Source organism: Aythya fuligula, chromosome 8 (assembly GCF_009819795.1).
Source record: "Aythya fuligula isolate bAytFul2 chromosome 8, bAytFul2.pri, whole genome shotgun sequence".
Classification (NCBI taxonomy): domain Eukaryota; kingdom Metazoa; phylum Chordata; class Aves; order Anseriformes; family Anatidae; genus Aythya; species Aythya fuligula.
In genome coordinates this window covers 10,487,716-10,510,727 of record NC_045566.1, presented here as the reverse complement: position 1 = coordinate 10,510,727, position 23,012 = coordinate 10,487,716, and the positions used below count along the sequence as shown (strand labels likewise).

Genomic DNA, 23,012 nt, shown 5'->3' with positions numbered 1-23,012 from the left:
CCACAGTCAGTGCTTTAGTTACGGAGCTGGCCAACATCTGAACAGTGCGGTAACAGGAAAAAAAAAAACAAAGCAAACAGGACTTATAAACTCTGTGCTGATGGCTACAGCAGGGGGGGAGTGCTCACTTGCAGAAACAGTTAACTTTGTGTTGAATGAAATAAATAAATAAAAATAAATCAAGCCCCCTTTCCTTTGAACCATCAGGGCTCACATTTACCCAGTTCCTCGCATGCTGCCTTCATCCTTTCATCCCTGTCATGAGAAAGGTGGCTGCAGCTCCAGAGCAGCTGTCCTTGGCAATGAGGAACCAAGGAACAAGATGCCACTTCTCCAGCAAGCACTTCAGGTACCCCACAAGCACGTCATCAGTCTTAAAAATCCTGATGTTGGTTATCTTACCACTCTGAGGGGCTCATCAAACCACACTGGAGAGTCACAGCTCCGAACCACGGAGCAACACGACGTGTCCTCCCCCTGAGCCACGCTCTCTTTTTTAACCCTCCCCACCAACGAGCACGTGGCACAATCACAGAGCTCACACAGAGGCTGCAGCATTCTGCACGTCAGCTAACACACAGCAGTGCTTTCATTTTGTGGTTACCCAGCAATATCTTCGTTAGTTGTGAATAGAACTGATCTTAGCTAGCAGATCATAACCAGGAACACTGATTATGAACCCAAACGGAGGCCTTTGCATTCTATGACAATGACAAAATGATCCCCGTGTCCTTAACGTGAGGCTGGCATGCCACCCTGCCTTGCAGCTGCACTGTGAAGAGGCAGCCCCGACCCCAGTGCAATGGAAACCTGCTCCCCAGGGAGACTCTCGGAGCACCAGGGAACCTTTGCACTTTACCTCTGTGCAGAAGGGCGTAAGCTGGGGATGCACCACAGGCTGAACATACATGTGAAAGGTGGATTCGATCTCCATCGTCCTGCCATTCAGCTTCAGGATTGGGAATTCGATGATCTCCTGCATAGGACACAAAGGAAAGCAGCTGTTCACTTAAACCAAACAAAAAAGGAAGCAGGATACGATCCAGCTTCTGTCTGTCCAGCAAGGACATCCCAGGGGCTGCCTGACGCCCAGTGCCACCCTCTCCATCCACCTCACGCTGCTTTTGGATGCCACCAGGAGCTCTTTCACGCTTGCAGGCTCCTGCACGAAGCAGCTCCTTCCCTGGAGAGGCTGAAAACAGAGGCACACAGAGCATGGCCACAGAGGGAGGAGAACTGGGAGCCCCCCCAAACCACCCCTCTGCAATATAGCACAGCAGCGAGCCCTGCTTCATTCTCCTCTTTGTAGCCGATTTATGCTGATAGGGAAATAAAAACGTTCTTCATCAGAAGAATGTTCGGTTATTTGAATAATCAGCAATCAAAAATTTACACGGACCTGTTAATAAAAAGTTTAAACAAATTCGGTTACGATGGATTTCACAATTATTAAAAAATACGCGTGGAATTAAAAAAGCCGACCGCTGAATAAAAGCGATAAAATCCTTTGTGCTCGCGCCCCTCCTTCCCCGCTCCCTCTCCTCCTTCCAGTTTAATGTAAGAGGAGAAGTGACAATTTGTTTGGTGTCTTTAAAGAATAATTTGTCTATGTTATTTAATAGAGATGCATGGCACCAAGGTTCTGGAGTGCAAATGAGCCCGCTGAGTGATATCCATGCAACAAGCCTCTCAAATCACTTCTGGAGAGAAACGGGGAGAGGGAGAGAGAATAAAAAAAAATATTGCTTTTTAATATTCAAAAACAGTTTGCAAAATTTAATCAAAGCAGAGCAAAAGCTAACATTTTTACCACTTTGACATTTTTATTAGCGCTTTCATAAATTTTTAAAACATGAATGGAATTAGTTTAACAACAAAAAAAACTGCCTGAAAACATCTGGAAGAGACAAATAAGAAATAAAAAAAAGGACAAAAAAAAAAACCCTAACTCCTGCGAGTAAAATTAGCATGTAGAAAAGGCAGTCGCTGCAGAGGAGCTGACACAGTTTTTGCACCCTGGCTGCGACCCCCGTGACCCGCAGGCGGAAATTATCGTGAGGTCACGTATGGGAGCTGCTGACATCACCTCCCCAGCAGGCAGGGGGACGGCGAGAGGATGGGTGGGGAGATGGAAATAACAAATAATTCAAATAGCCGGGGGAAACACCCTGCAGCCCTGCTGGGGACAGCCCATGGGTGCATGTACCTGGCCCCGGCCATGGTGTGATGCAAGGGGCACGTGCTTACTGTGATGGGAAGCTGGAAAAGTAAAGGAAATAAATGTTAGTAAGTGTCCAGGTGGAGACACTGAGAAGTCAAATGGTTTCCCCAGGGCCAGCTATGCTGCACGCAGCGCTCATGTACACCAAGAGAAGAGGTTTGGGAGCATCCTTTCCCTCTGACAGCCACCAGGAACAACCACGTTTCCCGCTGCTGGGAAGGGGCAGGGAGGAGGATGCAGAGGCAAAATGCCTGCACGTGGCCCAGGTGGCTTGTGGTGCAGCCCAAGTCCCCAGCTTTGGCCACGCAGCATCTCCCGTGCAAACAGGAGAGCCTGACTCTGAACGAGGACACAGCTGCACGGGGCGCTCCCTGCAAAACAACCATCACGGATGGACACTGATCAAAGAAAGCATCTGTTCAGAAGGCAAATGGACTGTGAAGTTCAGATCCAGTGACAGGACGGTGTAACAGAGCCAGCTTTAACCCAGCACAGCACCACTGTGCCACCAAGTAGCGCACCCAGTCCCAAAAGGGGCTGGGGAAGCTGCCCTGGAGGTCTGCACAGGGTGAATACCACACCAGGTGAGCCCACGGCGGGGCGAGGAGAGGGCTCAGCCCCCCGAGAAGGGCAGGCACAGGCTGCATTTCCCAGCAGGGCTGCGTTGCAATGCAGAGCTCGGTCCCACGGGACCAGCGATGTCCTCAGGGGCCATCAAGCGGCTGGATGCGAAGCCGGGCTGAAAGACGGCCCCGCCGCTATCCCAGGCACAAAAGCATCGCCTGCCTCCGAGAACCACAGGCAAAAAAAAAAAAAAGCACTTCCAGGAGGGTCAGATTAAAACAGACGGAGGAAATAAAAGAAATAAAAAGCTCTACTTAAAAAAAAACGTGGAAAATTTAACAATATCCAGCGTTACGGCAGGGCTGGGGGGAGCGTGCAGCCAGGCAGCTGGGGTGGGACCCACGGAGCAATTCGAAGGGCTCAGGAGAAGGAGCGGCAGCTCTTTTGGGCTTATTTGGTCAGTTTTTTTAAGCGAGCGGTAAAGGAGCTTTCCCAAAAGGCTGTTTATCTGCACGCTTCCTCTGGCGGAGATTTTTCCAGTCTCTGGCAATGTTTGCTCCACTGGTATCTAAGGCAACAGATACCAGCCCCATGAAATCAGCCCCACTCCTCACTAACGACGTTAGCCAGTCCTGCAATGAAATTTAACCTGTGACACTGCTGTACTTTTCATTTAAACTTTCATTTGGAGAGAAGCAGTGTTTGGAGACCCTGCAGTTTGTCCTGCTAATAAAGACAAGTGTTGGGACCTTTAAAGGTGCCATTCATCTTTTGCCTTTATTAAATTCAATTTTCTTAAGCCCATGATACATCATGAAATTAAGAGTTGACATTCCTGCAGAAACAAAAATATCTATCAAACATAAACAGAAAGGGGGAAAAAAAAGAGCCCTCTATTACCATGAATTTATGGCTCAAAGTTGATCTGTTTCCACTTTTTTTTTTTTTATTTTAACAAGCATATGGTTTGTTTTAGATATCCGAAATGTTATTACGGATCTAGAATTTCATTAGTAATTATTACGAAATGGTGAGCACTCAGACACACACGCACACCCCCAACAGCCCGCCTCTCCGACAGGCAGCCGGGCGCTCGCTCACGTTTCACGACAGCCCCTGGCGAGCTTAAAATACTCAGCTCCATCCACCACGGGCTTTCTTTGCTTTCCTCCAGGTGGGGAAAGGTAGAGGAGAGCGGGGGAATTAACAGCAGCTCGCTGTCGTCTCCTTTCTTCCAGCAGCCTGATGGTTCTTACATGCTGCCCGGAGATCTCCACGCGCTCCCAGGCGCTGCGACGTCGCCTGCTGCCAGCAGCACTGGGGGCTTTGAGGTCTTGCCCCCCTGCAGCTGCTCCTGGCAGCACAGCCAGAAGTTCGGGACGTGCTCCAACGATGCTGCGGAGGTCCAGAGCCTGCAAAGAGCCACGAGCTCCCAGAAGAACAAATGCCCCCGCTCGAGTTTTGTAAGCGCCGCAATTAGGTGCTTTATTTACCGCTGCAAAGCGACTTGAAAGGAAATCCAGGAGTCAAAGCAGCAGCAATAAATAAGCGGCTTTTTATTTTTTCCCTTCCCTCGCCCGGGAAAAGTTGAGGGTGTTTTGTGTTGAGACATTCTGCGCGCGGCTCCCAATTACAGGCATTTGCATTTATATTGTTGGAGCACAGCGCTCCTAAAATCAATATTAACACGCTTAGAGGAAGAGGCAGCGGCACCCTGCCCTCCCCTGCACTGCTCCCCCAAACCCCTGAACAATAGGAACCCGCAGAGCCCTGGGCTTATCCAGATCCATTTTGGGGCCACTCTCCGTACAACCACCTTGCCTGCGTGATTTCAGGGCATTTCGCACAAATCCACGTGTCACCTTGCCCAGATTTTTTTGCCTTTCTTGTTTCTTTAAAATATTTTCCCAAAAAGAGGTACCCGATGCAAGCCCTCCGTGCAACCTGGCTGTCCCATGGCGGGCAGGCTGCAGGGCGCTGCACAACGGCTACAGATTTCCCCTTAAAAAGCATTTGAAAAATTCCTAAGGGTGTGTGAAATCACGCCTATAAAGGCAGCTTTTCCCTGCACGACCATCCTAAACGCAGCTCCCCTCCCTGCAACACCCGAGCGGGGATGCAAGAAGTCAGCTGCCTTGGTTTTCCTGATAATAACAGCGATGACCAAGCAGACAACCACTCGTACTAAACGCTCTCCTGTACCAGCACAGACCTCTGGTTCAGAAGGGCAAGGAGCTGAAACTGCACTAATGTCCACAGCACAATCTTTTTGCTCATCAGTTTGGGTCCGGGAGCACTGGCATTACGAGGCTAAAGGAATACGATGCCCTGCAGGACTTCCCGGCCCTCAAAACCTTTCAGTCCAGAAGCCGGAGTGAGAAGAGGACAGGGCACACTTCGGGAGACTGATTTATATATTTGAGGAAGGCCGTGTGGCCTACTCAGTTCAAAAACTACCAGGGAATAATTTATCCCTTACTCCCACCCCCATTTGAAGAAGTTTAATAAACACGAGAATAAAAGATGCCCATAAAAATCAGAGCTGACTGTTCAAAACGCAATAAAAACAAGCAGATGCCTTTGAGAGAAAGGGATATTTTTTTTTCCTGATAGGGAAAAGCATAAAACTTGCTACCCAAAGACTGCTTTACACCTTCAAAAAAGGTAAGGGGGGGAGAGGCAGGGGAGTCTGACGGAGGGGACAGGCTCAGCACCAGCTCGTTTTGTTCAGTTTGTGTTTTTTTTGTCCCGTCTTTCAAGAAAAAAAGTCATTTTATGCACAAGGAGCTTATTTCTTAAACAAACACTCGTGTTTTTGATTTACACCACGGGCTGCTCCTAAATAATTTATGGCGGGTTAAATTTATTGCACAGCCCTGGCCGGCTGCAAATTCGAATTGCCAAATAATTAGATTTTAGGGCAATGCTTATAAATTATCCGCCGATTTGTCCGGACTTGTTTGTCAGTTGCTTTGTGCTTCGGGTCATCTTTGGCATTTCGCTGTTTGTGTTTTAATTGCTGATTTACACTTTGACAGATGAGAGTTGATGCCTCCAAGATCCGGGAGGGGACGGGGGGGGGGTGGTGGTGAAGAGCAGGAAGAATCAGAGCTTTTAAAGGCTTGCGATTCTCCTTTTTTTTTCCAAGGCAATTAAAATGGAAAAGGGACACAGTAAGGACAGCCTAGCCTAACAGGTCTGCCTCCCCTGCTTCCATTCAGAGCCTTAATTATTATTTTAACTAAAGCTGCTTCCAAGTGAGCAGCCTCGCACCGGCCCTCAGGGGCAGGAGCCAGGATGACCTCAGAGGTCTTTTCCCCGGTTCTAAATTTTTATTAAACTAACCCAAACTGGGACCATGAAGGCAACACCTCTGTGACGAGAGGCAGCAGGACTCCCGAATCAGGGCTATCCCTTCCCAAAGGCTGCCTACCTGCACGCAGAGGAGCCTCACGATGCTTCTGTCCACGGGAAGTTACTCTGTGTGCTGATTAACACCGGTAAAAGGTCTTTGGGGAAGCAGCTGCCCCCCAAATTGCTTCTTCCCATCGCTACCTATTTAAAGTACCCATTTGCGCACACCCAACAATTTAATACATTCAAACCACTGCCATATCTTGGAAAAGCACGGCAGGAAACGTGCACCAAAATCTGAACAGGAGGGGACAGGCAGGAAAATGAAAAGATCATGAAACAACGAGGAAAAGATGACACGAAGACAGCAACTGCTCCTTGATCGCTGAATACCCAAGGGCTTTTCCTTCCCCCCTGCTCTTAGCTTAACCTCACCTTCTATCCCCAACGTTCAGGGGCTGAAACCTAATGCCGAAATCTGGATTTCCTTAGTTTTGAGCCGTCCTTTGGGCTCTGCACTGACATCAAACCTGGCTCATGGTTTCAGGTGCTTCCTTACAACCATGAGGGTGAGGGACCATTCTTCTTTCTTTAATAGGAGCTGAAACTCCCATCTAATCACATGCCCCCGGGAGCTGGAGCTTTAAGAGAGCCGTCTAGTCCATGCACCTGCCCGAAGGCATCACCACCTGCCCCTAAATCATTTCCGACTTTGTCTAGGCTGTTTTTACAGACTCCAATAAGAGAGACTCACACGCTCCCCAGGCGCTCTGTCCTAGTGTTTCATTAGTCTTATCATTGGAAAGTTTTTCCTAATGCCTCATCTGAATTTCCCTCGCTGTTGTTTAAATTCATGACTGCTCTTCCTATCCACAGCAGACGCAGGCCGGAGCATTTCTCTTTCAGATCCTCTTGAAATGGTCTTAAAATTTTTTTTTGAGGTATGGAGTCCTAAGTGAACCCCTTCTCCAGCTCAGATCCCTCCTTGCAGGGCACGAACAGGAGCATCCACATCTTGCACATGACATTTTCCCCCTGAACTTCTTACTGTGAACAAGGACTTCTTTCTGCCATTTGTACCTGATGTTTGGAGAGCAGACTCACAACCCTTGTCCTTTCATCCCGAACAAAACCTTTGGTAGGCATCTGCTCGCAACCTGGATCCTGCCTCTCACCATCAGAGTCATCTCATTCCCCAAAAAAGCACAAAGCTGGTTTGACCTTCCCAGCAGCACGCAGCCATCAAGAATAAAGGAGAACCTCCCTCCTCGTTCCACACCTGGGATGAGAAATGTACACACCAACATTTCAACTCACCTCCTCAAGCGCTACAGGCACGTATTTAACCACCCAGAAAATCTCCACTGACGCAGACAACGATGTAAACCCAACGTTTTTAAGGGAGACTTCACACTCGAACCAGGTTAAAAGCAGCACACGCAAATTTTCAGATATTACCTACTACAAGACACCTACACTATAGCCTTAAGTCCACTCCCTTGAACCACAAGCAGCTGGCCTGTGCAGTCCCCACTGCAGAATCATCAAATCACTTCCAGATCCAACCTCTTCACCTGCTATTGAGCAGCACGAACGATCGATGTTCCCAGCAGCGCTAAAACATCTGGACCGGGCAGAAAGGGCATGTTAGTGCATGTAAATGAACAGCCAAGGGTTTTACAAACATCACAGCTAACCGCTGGTGACAGCACGTTCCTGCCTGGCACTGAGAGCTAAAGGACACGGCCAAGAGCTACGCTGCCAGCCAGCAAGTGCCCAGATCGAGAGACAACGCAAGGAGGGAACAAAGGGGAAGAAAGTGTGAGGCCTGGGCACATCCTGTGTCCTGCTCACCAAAAGGAGCTGAGCTGCACCTTCTCTTTGTAGGGAAGACTTTGTTGTAATCCACGAGAAGACCAGCTGAATGCACTTCGGAATAGACAGCCTGAGAAGTGGCCTCCAGAGAGGTGATGTGCAAGGGAGGAAGAAGCTGTGGCACCGTTCCTTACCTTCAGAAAGGCACACGTCACCCTCAGCTGCTTCACGGCGAGGCGAAGCAACCTTTAACCACAGCACAGCCGACTGCTGGTTCAGGAATGCGCAGAGATCTTTTCTTTTCAGGGTGACTGAAGCTCAACTACTTGTCTGCTGCAACAACAAGCCCGCCTAACTCTGCAACTCGTCACCTGAACGACGTGCAATGTTTGCACAGCTAAGGATACAGCGCTCAAACGGCGCAGGTGGGGAGCTGCCCGCTGCCACGCACGGCTGCTGGGGGGCTCGGCAGGCTGCGAGGGCAACGTGACTGATGGCTGAAGGCAGCCGTCTCATCGGCCTGTCAAGGGCAGCCCAACGCCGGGCAGGTTGGGTCAGGTTAGGGCTGCAGCAATTGGCCCCTCGAGCAGCTGGTATTTTAGGTTTGTTGATATACTAACACCGGGTTTGTGTCTGTAGGTAAGAGATTGCTTTGTATTTTGGCATGTCAGGTGTCTTGCCCGGTGGTCTCGTGGCTGCGCTCTCCAGGTTTGGGTTCGGTGGCTGTTCAGGTTACCGAGCTCGTCAGGTTTGAAATAAACACAGCTAATTCCACTGCCTGGAGCCACAGCCCGTCCCGTCAGCTCCACGTGGGGCACGGCGAGGTTGGCCCCACTCACTGCGAGAGCGAGGGAGGTCTGCAAGGCAAAGCCACTGCTCCAGAGAAGGCGGCTTTCGTGGGCTGCACCGCAGCTGGTGCCACCGACATCGCAGCACCAATTCTGAAACGCTGGCTGCTCCCTCCCAGCCCCACAGCTTCCAAAATAAAGACATTATTCTCAACAGCGGTCAAGCTATTTCACAACAGTCCAGTGGAATTGCAATGAAGTGCATGACATACGGAAAACACAATAAAAAAGAACTGCATTTCTTTAATTTCAGACACCCCTCATAGTACATTAGATTACCAATATTTACTTGCTCTCGGAAGAATTTTTAACAGCTCAGATGAACCAGCTCCAAGGCCTCAAAAAGTTTTTTTTCCCAAACAATTGTTCCAAAAATTAATGTGAACAGAAAAGCCATCTAAAATAGCTTTTATATGAACTATTTCCTGACACTTTAAGAACTTAAAGCATTACAACATAAGAAGAATGGCGTAACCGCAGCCATGTAGCTTCATTAAACACAGGGTATAAAGTAAGCCCTAATTGGCAAAGAGATGATAAATACGTATTTTTTACTTACTTTTAGTAAGAAAAAAAAAGGAAAAGGCTTTAAGCGACTGTGTTACATGCATCTTTAATGACATTCCTCTAGAAACAACACTGTAAGAAGCTGAATTGAGAGCTATGTATTTAGAACTACACCCAAGCCTAAGCTGCATGAAGACAGGTAATTGCAGATTAATATTCCACTGTAATACTTACACACAAGAGTGCTGAGTTAAAGTTGCCATGGGAAACAAGCCTGAATTTCTTCACTTTCCAGCAATTCATGATCAGCCTTAATAAAGGTTTTGGCAGGTGATTTCTAATGCACTGAGCTGAACAGCTACACAAAACCCGTGCTGGCAGAGAGCTGCTACGCAGGGATATGTAGATAGGACATGTAGATTGGCACATATCCCTTGTCTGCTCCTGGATGGGACAGTGACGATCTGCTACCTCGTGAGCCACCTCCTCTATTCCCTCCCAGGACCTCTGCTAGGATTGCCCCAGCAGCTTTCATGGAGCACTGCCTGAAGAGCACGCAGAAGACACCTCGCAGCCTGCCAGTCCCTCCTGTAGCCTCCTCCCATGTTTGTAATTGCAGGGACAGAGCCCTCCTAGATGTCCAACTTGCTACCAACTTGCCCACCCCTACCACTTCCCCTGAGCACGGAGCTCAGCACACACGTTGCTAAGCCCTAAAGGTGGTAGAAATCAACATCCATTCACATCACAAGCTCAGTCTGCAAATCACAGCGGCTCAGGGGCAGAGAGGCATCATGCAGTTGTCCCTACCACGGGACCAACACCACAGGTAGAGGAGTATGGAGATGGAGAAGCAGCGATCGCTGTGGCCACTCCAGCTGTACCTGCCTGAGACTGAGAGCCAGGACAGGGAAAATGCATTTAATGCTCACTTACACCAGCTCTCGAGGAAACGCAGCCTGAAACCAATTTAAACTTGTCTTCATTTGCACTTAGTGTTACCTTAAGGAAAGGCTGGCTCTCATTTGTTAATGGGATTTTGCCAATCAGGAAAATGCACCATGACCATACAGGTTTATCTGTGCTATTACTATTCTACTCCAAATTATTATTACCCATAAATCATTACTGTTATATTTAAAAATAAATCAGTAATTGAACATATGCTTATTTGCAGTCTCAGTGTTTACAGTTTCATGTTGAAGTGTTGAGTAATGTTCTGTATTTGTTCAATTACAGAGTATGTCCAGCTTCATGTGACAGAAGCAATTAAGACGCACATAGTAACAGTCAAAATGCACGTTAAACAAACTTGAAACGAGTAGGACACACTAAACAAAACGATCAAAAGAATTTCATATTTAAAACACGCTGCTTAAGAGAGCAAGGAAGGTATCACCTGTAATTAATCTCTCTGCCTCTGGTGACAGCCTCCTTTAGCAATGAGAAGACCTGAACATTTCAAACCTTCCTTTCACAGAGAGTGGAAGAGGCAGCTTTCTAATTCCCAACTGATTATCAAATTTGAGAGAACCCAAGACACTGAAGTCAAGTACCTGAAAAATTGACACGAGAAACCGGTAACTTCATCACTACCAAAAGCTCAGCGAGCAATCCTAGGTCCAGCTCCTGGGTTCCTATGCTCTTTTACACGTCTGGCCAGCAGGTGTACAAGCCTGAGCAGCATTTGTTTTTCATGGAAGCGCTTTTAATGGATTACACTAGAGACTGACACCCTACGTAGAGACAATTTCATATTCAGCTTTGAACAGCTCTGATTTCTATCAGACTTCTTTATGGTTAAGAAAATCGTTGCTTTTTGCCCACTCTGCTGAAGTTGAAGGTGGGATGCACGGCTTGCTGACCGAGTGGGGCACTGCCCCTCGCTGCAATAATAAAGCAGGGATGCAGGCAGCTGCAGATCTGAGCTCCTGAACAGCCACTGAAAGCACCGGCCACCATAAACACGGTGTACACAAGGACGAAGGGACAGAAGAACAATTCCCACCTATTAATGCATCTCCTCCTGTGCATCTGAACCACCACATGTACCTCCCTCTTCATGCTGACGGAGCACAAAAGAGGCAGGCACTTGCAAACTCTTAGCAGCCAGCAAAGGGAAAAGAGCAAACGACGAGCTAGAGCTGACAACTGAAGCACGCTACCACTGCCGTGGCCCCAGGACCACCGACCTGCACGCTGCGCCGGCTCCTGCCTGACCCCACCGGGCTTTGGATCGAATTCCAAACACACAGGCAAGCTTTAAAGAGATGCGAGGGGGCAGCCATAGCCATCCCTTCCTGCCAATCCCCTACTGACCTTTGGCTAGTTAAAGCACTACGTGTCACAGACCGTGCCTCCAGTCTTCAGGTTTTCCCACCTACACGTTTGGGGCAGTGCCCTTAAACCCCCCGCTTCCTTTTGTGTCTGGGACGTCCCATTGCTCCTAAATACACCCACAAAACCTGCACGCCAAGCTGCCTCTTGGTGCGTTTAAATGCACGCTTTGATTTGGGGGCGTATCTCTGGCAAGCTGGGAGGAATCGGGGAGGTGACAGCAACCCGCGAGGACGCAGGGTGGCTGCAGCACACTCCTGGTGCTACTGCTCCTCTGCGGACATAGGGCAGGGACCAGGACGGAGCAGAAATGGTAATGCAAAGGGCAGCTGCCATACAGCACTCTAGGGCCACAACACAGATGGCTTCCTGGGGGAATGCTGCTGTCCTTGACCCTCCCTGATCCCCATTATGTAGACCGTGCCGTGAGACCTTAGAGGGGACAGCACAGCATGAAAGGGGATGGAAAGGCAGAAGTCTTTGGGGCTCCCCAAAGAGCCTTTCCATGAAGGACTTCCCCAGGGACAATGTCAGCGAGGCTGCTGGCTACAGGAGAACACAAGGTAACACTGCGGGAGGGGGAGCAGATGTGGCAGGCACACACCTTGGTGTAAATAAAGAGACAGCTCCTTCTGCTGAGAAGCTGCAACATTTTGAAGAGCAGTTAGTGAGAAATGTGAAGTGCACTGCACAGTGGCAAGTGCACTCTGCCAGACTTCGAGGCTGAGATGGCTAAATTTACAGCTATGACTACCCACTGAAAGTAACTTGGATCATGGCTCAGCTCTGTGTGCAGCCTCCTCATCACATTCCAGCGCATTCGAATTTCATTGCATCACCTACTAGGCTTCCATTCCGCAAGCAACGTAACAAAGGCAGAAAAAGAACTGGGACCACAGTTAAAACCAGCACCTGACCATGTCTGGCTCCCAGGTCTGTCCTCAGACCACAGCTACAAAACCTGCCTGGCACTGCTCCACTGAAAGATCCCGCTAGGAAGACCTTGCACGAACCATTCCTGAACATCCACAGCAGTTTGCTCCCCACGACACAAAACCTCAACAGCAAACAGAGCTAAAGCCACGCTGGTCAGCAGACAGGGAAGGTGTAGGTAGGGGCACGAGCTGACAAATCCCTTTTCTGTAAAGTTGCCTGATTGCAGCAGGCAACTTCAGCCTTTTCAGAAAGCGGCACTGATTTCCATGCAGCAGGAGCCGTCCCCTGATTTGCCAAACTCATTTGTTTGCGAGGACGTGAGGGACTGACAGGCCTCACACCACACGAGATACGACACGGACGCTGCACACAGCAGACGGGAAAAACCACCAGCGATGAACATCTCCACCTTAAAGGTGCAACAAAATATATAGCAGAACTGCGTTGGCCCAGGCCATTACTTTCCCCGGCAAGGACTTGGGGACAAAGCTCCTTAAAACAGTAGTAATCATATTCCACTCATGCTCCTTTTTACTGCCAGCTGTAAACCAGCTCCCCATGCATCATGGTTTTGCATCAAAATGCGCGCAGACCAAGCCCATATCCAAAGGGACAAGGGAGAGCCGATTTACAGCTTTGACAGGGCTGTGCACCCGAGGCTGAGCGGGCAGGAAACAGCCTGACATCGCACTCGGAGAGCGCTTAAAGCTGCTGCCAGAGCTGGACGAGCAGCCACAACAGCCTCCCACAAAGACCCAGCAAAAGGGCAGCAAATTTGCGGTCCTTTTTTCAGGCACCACTGGAGACCAGTGGCACCGCTGGGGAAGAGAGGAGACAGGTTTGATCCCAGCCTGCAGCACGCCTCTGACAGGAGGAGCCCGAAGGAAACCACAGCCACACTGGGAAATGAACACGCTGCACCGAGCCATCTCAGTAATGAGATACCCCGTTGATTACTGTCCAGCCCTCAGTACAGTTGAAGCAAAGCAAAGAGAATTTATTCTCAGAGCCAACGCGCCAGCAATAGCAGCAAGAGGCCAGTTGCTCAATGCACAGGAGGGCGTGAAGTCCAAGCTCCATTTCGAGACTCGGAAATTCTGCCGGTTTGTCACTAACCCAATATTATACTTTGTCTTCTTAGCATGTTTTTCCAATCGAAATGGAAACCCTAGCCCCATCCTGCTGACAACTGAGAATATATTTACTACGTTGCTCTGCACTATTACGGGAGGACTGCCTGCAGAAAACCATCTGAGCCTCAGGTGGATCTCTGCATGTCTCAGGAGGTAAAGCACTGAAAAATCGCCCCGGAGCTGACCAGTTCATATCTCATTACACTCCAGAGTTAACAACCACACAAAATAACTTCAGTAACAGCCTTTTTCCTTGCAGAATCAAGCAGGGTTGTCGGGAGTACTCTACCAATGCAGGTTCCCAGCCTGCAATTTTTAAACCCTCTCCACTTCAGGCAGCTGACAGGCATGCATGGCTTTAAGTAGCATTTCTGATATTGTATTGTCGCTTCCCTGATGGAAATCATGCTCCTCCTGTTTGTTCCTCACAGTGCTCCTGACAGAGCGGGTGATGGCTAGGAGCTTTGGAGGACCAACAACAGGAAGAAGGTGGCAGAAACCAAGGGAAATGAGCAAGTGAGCCCCGTGTCTTTGCCTTCCCTCTCTCACAAAGGGGAGCAGCAACTCACGAGGGGAAAATTAACAGGCTCAGCTATTTACCTGAGGATGAATCTGTGGTTTGTCACACGTGGCCTCAAAATCCAGCACTAAGAAGTAGTGATATCTCTGTGGAGGGAAGGACGACATTGCTGCCATGGAAGCTCCGAAGCCGTGGGACGCCAGTTTCCTGCTTACGATGGAGCCGTACCCTTTGAGAACACCAGGCGGGCGGAGGGAGCACACAGCTTGTCTTGTCCTTGGAAGTAAGTTTTGGGGAAACTTTGCTGCTCCAGTATGGAGGAGTGCTATCATTGAACATCCAGAGGCATCTGAAACTGAAGAGAGACTCGTGTTACTTAGGCACATCTCATCTCTGCCAGCATTGCTCCACCGCACTTCTCCGTTGGGGGTTTTCTCCGTGCTTCCCGGTGGAGCTTCCAGCACTGCAACCTGGAATAACAGCAACCTGCCCTCAGCACCACACCTGCCATCTGGACTGAGCTCACGGTGTCCAGAATCACAGGTAACTGGAAATTAACCTCTGCAAACAGCTCTAAATGAAAAGCCATGAGACACGTGACACAGATTACACCTCCCCGTTGGACCTTATCCTCGCAGAACACAACACAAACCACGACGCGTGAAACGTCTGACCTAAACCTACCGAAATTTCAGAGCCCTTTCATCTGTTCATACACAACACAACTTCTGATACACGGCAGGAGTTCAACACCAACACTACCACCCATCGGAACAGCCTGGCCCTGAAAACGCCTGTCAGGCACACCACAACCTCCCCATTGCACCACAAACACACACATCTGGGGGCCAGAGGAGCCCTCCCTGGGGAAGTTCTCACTTGCCCCAAGTACCAGCTTTCCCTGCGATGCGATTCCAGTGCTGCACTGGATTTCTCACTTCAGGGATTTCTCTGAGGAAGATCCTGGTACAACAAACTCAAGCTGTCCTTCCAGCTAAACACAAGCCAGGCTTTATAGGTTATGATCTTCCTCCCTCCTTCCCAGAAATACCTCGCGTAGCCATCCCCTTCTCATGCTTGTATTGAGTAAGGGCTATTTAATAAATTGCCCCACCCACAAGAGACTGTCTGGATTTCCCCCCTACCCTTTTTCTTTTCAAATGTTGCAGGAAAAACCTGCTCCCAGGTTTGCATTTATGGAGATGAGAGCAAGCCCTGCTCGTGGAGCTGGCACTCAGCGGTGGCAAAACAGGGGAATTTGGGCAACCCCATCCTCCCAAGCAAGGATACAGCAGGGCGTAATTCCCCACAGACATCACATGCGAGGCTGGGGACAACGGGCATGGCCCGGGCACAGCCCCATCGCTGCCCAAGCCCAGCCACGCGTGCGCTTGCTTCTCCTCCCTGAAATGGGAGAGAGGAAGCAGAGGACTCGCAGCCCGCGCCCAAAGTCGCTATTTGCACAGAAGACAGCATTTGCTCTTCCCCATCCGTTAGTCCGTCAGGTAAATAAGGCACGTGCCAAAGCACACACTTAATGAGGTAAATAACACGCCTCCAACAGCGGCTAAATCTGTATTTACCTGCGAGCCCGGTGAAACTCGGAAGGCCCAGATTAGGAGCTAATTGCAGCTGAGCAGGCTGCGTGCTCTGAGCAAACACACGGTGTGCACCCTGCCCTTCGGAGGGCGGCGGGGCAAGGAGCACCCGGGCACTGCATGGCTGGAAACAAGAGGAGCTGGGGGGGGGTTCAGGTGGAGCCACTGCCCACGGTGTGAACGTGGCTGCACCTCGTGGCCCTCCTGTTGGGGGGGAGCCCTTGCTGTACCGACACAGCGTGCCTGGTACCTGGAAAACTGCTGACACAAGTCACAAAACCACAATAACCAGAGCCACGCTGCAAGCACAACACCGCTTTTATCCTGAAGGGGCTCAGCTCTGCCTACTGCTTCTCCATCTACGGCTTTCCCTGTCATTAACAAACGCGTTACCACCCGACAGAAGTTACATTCGCTTCTAACCTGCCCCAAAAAAGAGGTATTTGAGGTGTCCGTGCTTACAGTCTTTAACTTTACAGTTGGTGAGTCTGGGCTCACCAACGTGGCGTGCACCCAGTGCCATCAGGCATCCCATCGTCAACGTGGGGAGCAGAGGGAGCCATGCCCTGAACAAAGGTGTGCCAGTGGGGGATTTTCTGCAATTCCCCTCTGCAGGCTGCGTACAGAGAGGAGCAGCCCCCCTGCAAGCCCCGCACTGCGAGCCAAATGAAGTTTTAACTGCGTGTTTACCCAGCCACTGCTCCAGGTGCCCTGGGAAGACCTTACATCATCTGCTCCGGCAGGGTCAGAGTGCCTCGGAGCACAAGATAGCTGGTGAGCAAACACACTTTATTAGAAGTCACGGAAAGCATTTATAACTGCTATGACAATGCAAAGCACTAGTAATTATCCTCTACGTTTTTTTTTTCCAAAGGGACAACAATGCAGGCAGCATGGCTTCAAAAATCAGAAGCCCTGCTCCATCCTGACAAACCCACAACTTGCACGAGCCCACTGCCACACCTAAGTGAGAAAACACACTGCCTATGCACACAGGGTCAGATCATAACCTCAGATAGTGCAAACTGCCACATCTGGCTTCCAACCCGCCTAGGTTAATATTTCATATCACAGAGCTCCAATTCCTCACAGATATATATAACGGGACCACGCGCAGAGGCTGGACTTGAGGAATTATTTTGACAGACTCTACACAGACCTAGGAAAACGTGACAGCATTTTACACCTGCAACACCCAGGAACAGGGAAACAGCCACGTGGGCTGGGTTGCAGCTGGAAGATCAAGTCGGAACTAGGTGCTGTGTAAGTGCACCACACATGACATCACCAGCTATCATCAGCAACTGGCTCTTCAAATTAAAAAATATAAATAAGTGGCTGTGTCAAAGTCAGCAGGGCACTGCAAGGGCTCAACCTGCAGGGCAGCCCAAAACCCAGGACACAAATCCATCAACGGCAAGACTCATCAGCCTACGATCTTGAGCTCAACGGGCTCTTCGCACTTAACATAAATACTTATTTTTACAACCACACCTATTTAAAGTCACCTGACAGTGAAAGGTGGCATAACTTTAACTGCTTGCCTTTAACCCAAAAATATTCCTTCACCACTTGGTTTGATACTCTGATGCAGGAGAGAAGACAAATGTTTCTTGGGTTGCCCCTCCAACCTTAAAGGATTTCTTTTATGAGAGCCTCCATTTACATGCTAAATTACTTTATGTTATGGTAAAATGGCCTTACCACAGTATTTCTATAAAAAAAAAAAAAAAAAGAAAAACAACCTAAATAACAATGCAAACTAAAATTAAAAAAAAAAAGCAAGAAATAAAAAAAATAAAAGCAAGCAAGCTTTGGGAGTAGCACAGTTCAGTTTATTCCCTAAGCAAAGCCTGAGCAGACAGCTAAACTCAAGGCTAGAGCAACCAAAAACAATCCAAAATGTAAATCAAGTTTGTCTCATTTTATTGAGTTTGATTCATAAATATAGAGGATAAAAAGAGAGGGCAATAAAGATGCATTTTGTGGAATAAAATTGCATACATTCAGCAACTCGTGGAACAGGGTATGGCCAAAAGAAGGCAGGACTTCCAATTTGGGAGCTGTTCAAATGCGTACTCAGGAGGTCAAATGTGAGCCCATATTTCAGTTGTGTGTAGATATAACTGAAGAACAATAGAGAGATCTTAGGTTTTTTTTAAACCAACATTAACCTAAAACAAAATATTTCATGACAGAGACTACAGTCCAAGAGATGACAGCACCTGGCTAGCCTGGGAGACGGGAAACATGAGACTTAAGGACAAACCCAGCTGATCCGAACTGGCACTCTCCAAAGTTACAAAAAATACTACATAAAGTAAACCAAACAGAACACAAAGCTTTGATAACTGCTTTAATGATGTGACAGGATTTTAGACAGGTAAATTTGCTTCTTGAAGTTGTTAACTGCACCGCATCACCTCCTGAGCGTTAATCCAGAGCACCCCCATGACAACACTCCGCTTCTGGCTGGGTTTGGCTGCGGCACCGCTACACAACCAAGACCAAATTTTGGAAAATTCGTAACATAACCTCCCCTGAGCACTGCCACAGGATGCCTACATGCTGTCCCCTCATTCCTCATCACAGATACACCTCAGCCTCAATCATTCGGTTCTTACAGTGCTCCAGAATCGCTCGCAGCTTCTTCCCACTACAGACGAAGAGGCCCCTGTTCGCAGGAACTTACAGGCTGAAGTTAGACCCAGTGCGGTACGGGAGGGTAAGAGCAGAGAAGGGTTTCCAGGGGCAACTTTTTTTTTTTTTTTTTTTAAATAAAAAAGCAATAATTAAAAAAACAAACGAAAGCAAGCAAGCTTTGGGAGTAGCATGGCTCAGTTCCTTCCCTGAGCAAAGCCTGAGTAGAGGCAACTACAACTCCTGGTCTCTGGCAGACAGCTAAACTCAAGGCTAGAGCAACCAAAACCAATCCAAAATGTAAATCAAGTTTGTCTCATTTTATTGAGTTTGATTCATAAATATAGAGGATAAAAAGAGAGTGGGCATTACGGGAGAGATGAGCGAATGTGGGAAGGGCTGGCTACAGGACGCAGGGCACTGCTGGGTTCAGTTCTCACCCGTTCCTCGAGCTCATCCTTCCCGCTGCGTTCCTCGGCTGCTATCTCAGAGGCACGGGCTCTGTCCCAGCACCAGCATCTCCTCCATTGTGACGCCACAGACGCGAAGGCTTGTGAGATCACAATGAGCGAGGCGGTTTTTGGGGCTACCGCTCCCTACGAGGCTGGGAAACAAACACAGCTCAGTTGACGTGCCGCACAGCGCCGCCCGCGCCCACCACCCAGGAGCACTCCCAAAGACGAGCCGAGAAATTCTGCTCCCGTTTTATTAGGCCACCTCCGCGAGGCAACCCACTTTTGTCACCTCCTTGGCTGGTCTCTTAAGAGAGGCTTTGCTGGGTATTTTTAAACCTCCTCCACGAGGAAGCGCGGATCAGCACACGGACCTAAGCTGAAGTTGGAAGAAGCTCCACGCAGCAAAGGACTGGTCACTTAGAGAAGAGGCAGGAGGGAAACGACAAAAAGTAAAACAAAGAAGTAGGAGGAGGTGTATACAACAACAGGTCGGAAAGCTGCAGGGGAAGAGCAGGTTGAGTACTGCAGCAAAGTTACTGGGTCCAGACAGGAACCCTCTGGTCCAGTCTCCCACCTCTGTATGGGAGCCATACAAAAGGCCCTGGGATGAAGCTACACAAAATGGGGTTAACCACCCCAAGAGCTCTTGGGGGCCAGGAGCAGGCAGGTCCATCCTTCCCTCTCGGCCTGATTTTCCTGCTGATTATCTCACACCCAGTCCTGCGCTCTTCAGGCCTTGCCGTGAGCCAATTCAACCACAGGAACCCATACAAGGGCTAACGCAGCCAGAGTAAAACACCATTAAAGCAAGATAGTTTCCTATCTTGATAGTTTCCAGAGAAGGTATCCTGGCTCTAGCAGCACAAACACATGAAAACTGAAGTCAGCAAGCCCATCGGGCCATCTTGCCTGAACCTTGTGTAATGCTGGCCGTAAAGTTTCCACTTCATCACTCCTGAATCAAGCCCAAAGGCTCACACACCTTTCAGAAAAGTTTCTGGCCTCGAGCTGCAGCACCAAACACGGGGGCTCCCAACTACCTGCAGCCCGCTCGTTCCAGTGGTCAACCACTTCACTGTCAAAAAATAACACAGTTTTAATTCAAACCTCCCCAGCCCTGGTCTTTGGAAAGAGCTCTGAAATGTATGGCACCACGATGCTCTCAACCTGCAGAGCTCCCTGCTCCAGAAGGAGGAGATCTGTAGCTACCACGCTTCCAGGCAGGGCAAGCTACTGCTGCACATCAGCCTAGTTCTGTGAAAGGAGAAACACCAGCCAGCCTCTCGCTTAATGGGATGCAGCACGCACAACCACTTGGTTTTCATGCACGAGGGCCACAGTTGCTCTGAGCACTCACACAGCTGCACACCTTCGTTATCTCAAACTTGAAGGTTAAGAGTGCCAAATGAATCTTAGTATATTCCTCACATTTGATCTTCACATATGAAATCTGGAAATGTTTAAAAAAAAAAAAAGTTTGTACTCCGCCAAAGGTCTGTCCTGGACACGTGAATACACGGTGCAAGCAGGGCAGCAGCTACAACAGGGCACGGGTTCCACACAACCCACTCTCAGCGACCCTGAGAAACCATCACGGAAGATGTTACCTCTAATATCCAACCAGTCAAGGAAAAAAAAGTAAACTTCAACAAGTACAACTGAAATTATATAAAAAAAAAAAAGTTGGTTAGGAGTGAGGTATCACCTGTCCAACAGATCTGGAGGGAACACAACCACTCAGCTGGCACCTGCCCAACACAGGTGACCGCTCCCAGGGGGGAGAAAAGTTGCCACGTGGTAGCTGGCAGCAACAGCTACCGCTGCTGCTCCAGCACACGCTGTGAGCAACAGGTTGTCCTCTTCCTTGTGAGAGAGGCACAGCCGCTTTACAGCCTCCCGTGTTCTCCTGGGGAGACGACACCACCAGCCAGCCGCACCCCTGCACATCGCCAGCCCTGCGCCCCACAGCCCTGCTGCCCTGTACCCAGAGGTGGCTGCTGGGCCCACACAGGAGCAGAACCACGTGTAAAAACTTCACATACTTAAGCCTCTTCCAGAGCTTTATTTCCAAAATTAAAAGGAGGGAAATAATAATAGTAAAAAAAAAAAAAAAATACCAAATTGAAATACCTCCCAGCTGCAAAGCAGAACCTTAAGGTCACATCAAACCATTTTGGCGTACACTCAATCCAAGAGTTTCTTTATTTAGCACCAAGCACATTAGCGTGTTTGCTTTTTAATGCTTTAACGGGTTCCTTTTTCTTCTGGGTTTTGGTAACACTCAAATCTGTCTGGCTATAACACTTTTTTTTTTTTTTTTTTTAGAAACAAAACTACGCCATTCACGTAAAGCCACCCAAAGTTTGATAGAAACAAGAACTGTAAGAGGGACACTCTTTGAAACGAGACAAGCGTTTAGTCCACGCAATAAATTAACATCAAAGTTCAGCTGCAAAGACCAAAATTCAGTACTTGAAAGGGAACAAAAATATCAAAAATATCTGAAATCCAACTTCCCAAGCCCACACACTGAAGAGTAACCAACTGGACCTCTAGCACGTTATTTATTTTAAGAACAATTAATTCTTGGAATAAAAAACTCATTCACCAACTTTACCACAAAGCGAAGAGATGCACAACTGAATGCCGAAATTAATCCCAGCTACCTTTAGAAAAACAAAGCCCTCCAACAACTCTGTTAACACCTGATGGGACGAGCCTCACGGAGCTGCACCTGCTCAGAGCCCCGCACACCTCACCCTTCCCGAGGCTTGGTGCAAGCTTCAACCGAATGGAAAACTCCCCGGTCCCTTCCACTGAAAGGGCATTATGAGCTCCGAGCAAGCAGCAGCCAGCCAGCCACCCACCCACCGCCGAAGCCCAGAGCTCAGTGAGGAGGATGAAGCAGAGAGGAGGCACACCAAGAGTTCGGCTCACAACGAGCACACAAACCCACCGGGCACAGACTTTAAGAGACAGAGCGCCAGGGGCGAGCGCCAACACCCCCCCCCACACACACATCCCAGCCGAGAAAAAAAAAAAATAACAAAAGTGGGGGAAAATAACAAGAAGGAGGGGGGAAGGCCCCCAACCTCCTCCTCCCCCACACCCCCAGGGGCCCTCCCCGGCGCTGCCGCCCCCCTTCCTCCCTCCCCTCCCCCCTCCCTCCCCTCCCATTACCGGGGTTCAGCCCCCGCCCCCCCCCCGGTACCGGGTCCCCCCCAGCCCCCAGCCCCTCTCCCCGTGGGCCCAGCCCCGCTGCGGCCCGTGCGGCCCCGCGCAGCCCCGAGCCGCGGCCGGGCCCCGAGCGGCCCAGGCCCCGCCACGCCCCCCCCCGCGGCCTCCCCCCCCCCGGCAAGGCCTCACCGGGCCCCGGGGCCTCGCCCCCCCCCCTCCCTCCTCCCCAACCGCCCCGCTCCGGGCCTCCCCCTTCCCCGGGCCGGCCCCACGCCTCCTCCCGGCCCCCCCCGGCCCTGCCCGGCCCGGCCTCGCCGCCTCCCGAGGCCCGGCGGCGCAGCTCCCCCCCCCCCGGTTCCCCGGGGCCCCCCCCGGGCCGCGGCCGCTCCGCACCACGAGTCCCCGGCACCGCCGCTCACCTCCGCGCACTCTGACCTCTGACCCCGCTCTGAGCGGCAGCGCCGCCAGCCAATCGCAGCGCCTTCTGCCGCCGCCGGGGGCGGGGCTTCCTCGCCGCGGTTGGCCTCCCGGCGTAAGCGCCCGGCCGGAAGCGAGGCGCGGGGCATGCTGGGGGTTGTAGTTCTGAGGGTGCGGGGGGGGGGCCGCGCCTCCGTGGTGCTGTGCCCGCCTCTTGGTGGCCCCCGGGGCAGGGCCTCATGGCCCTGGGGCGAGGCTGTGTGGGGTCAGGAGCCCCTCTGCCCCACTGGTGTCCCCAAGTGTCCCCCTCATCACTACTGATGTCCTCCTGTCACCCTCGGCCACCCCTCGTGTCCCCAAGCACCACACTCCATGTCCCCAAGCACCACATCCACGTCCCCCACAGCGCCCACCCCTCCATCTCCCCACACATCTCCCCATCTTGTCTCCACAACCCACCCGCTGTGTCCCACAGCCCATACCGTCACGT

General features: G+C 50.3%; 1 protein-coding gene across 2 annotated transcripts in view; it reads right to left on the bottom strand.

Moving 5' to 3' along the window:
- Positions 1–22,577, bottom strand: part of ERI3 (ERI1 exoribonuclease family member 3) — a 109,425-nt gene extending 86,848 nt beyond the window's left edge. The window contains exons 1-3 of one of the 2 annotated variants that reach the window (XM_032192494.1): positions 22,525–22,577; positions 14,316–14,590; positions 860–976 (exon numbers count right to left, since the gene is read on the bottom strand). In XM_032192494.1, coding sequence (XP_032048385.1) covers positions 860–976; positions 14,316–14,567 — 369 coding nt within the window. In that variant the 5' untranslated portion in view covers positions 14,568–14,590; positions 22,525–22,577. Of the gene's footprint in view, positions 1–859; positions 977–14,315; positions 14,591–22,498 lie in introns of both variants that reach the window. The other variant, XM_032192493.1, reaches the window with a different exon arrangement.
- Between the last annotated feature and the right edge of the window lie 435 nt (positions 22,578–23,012).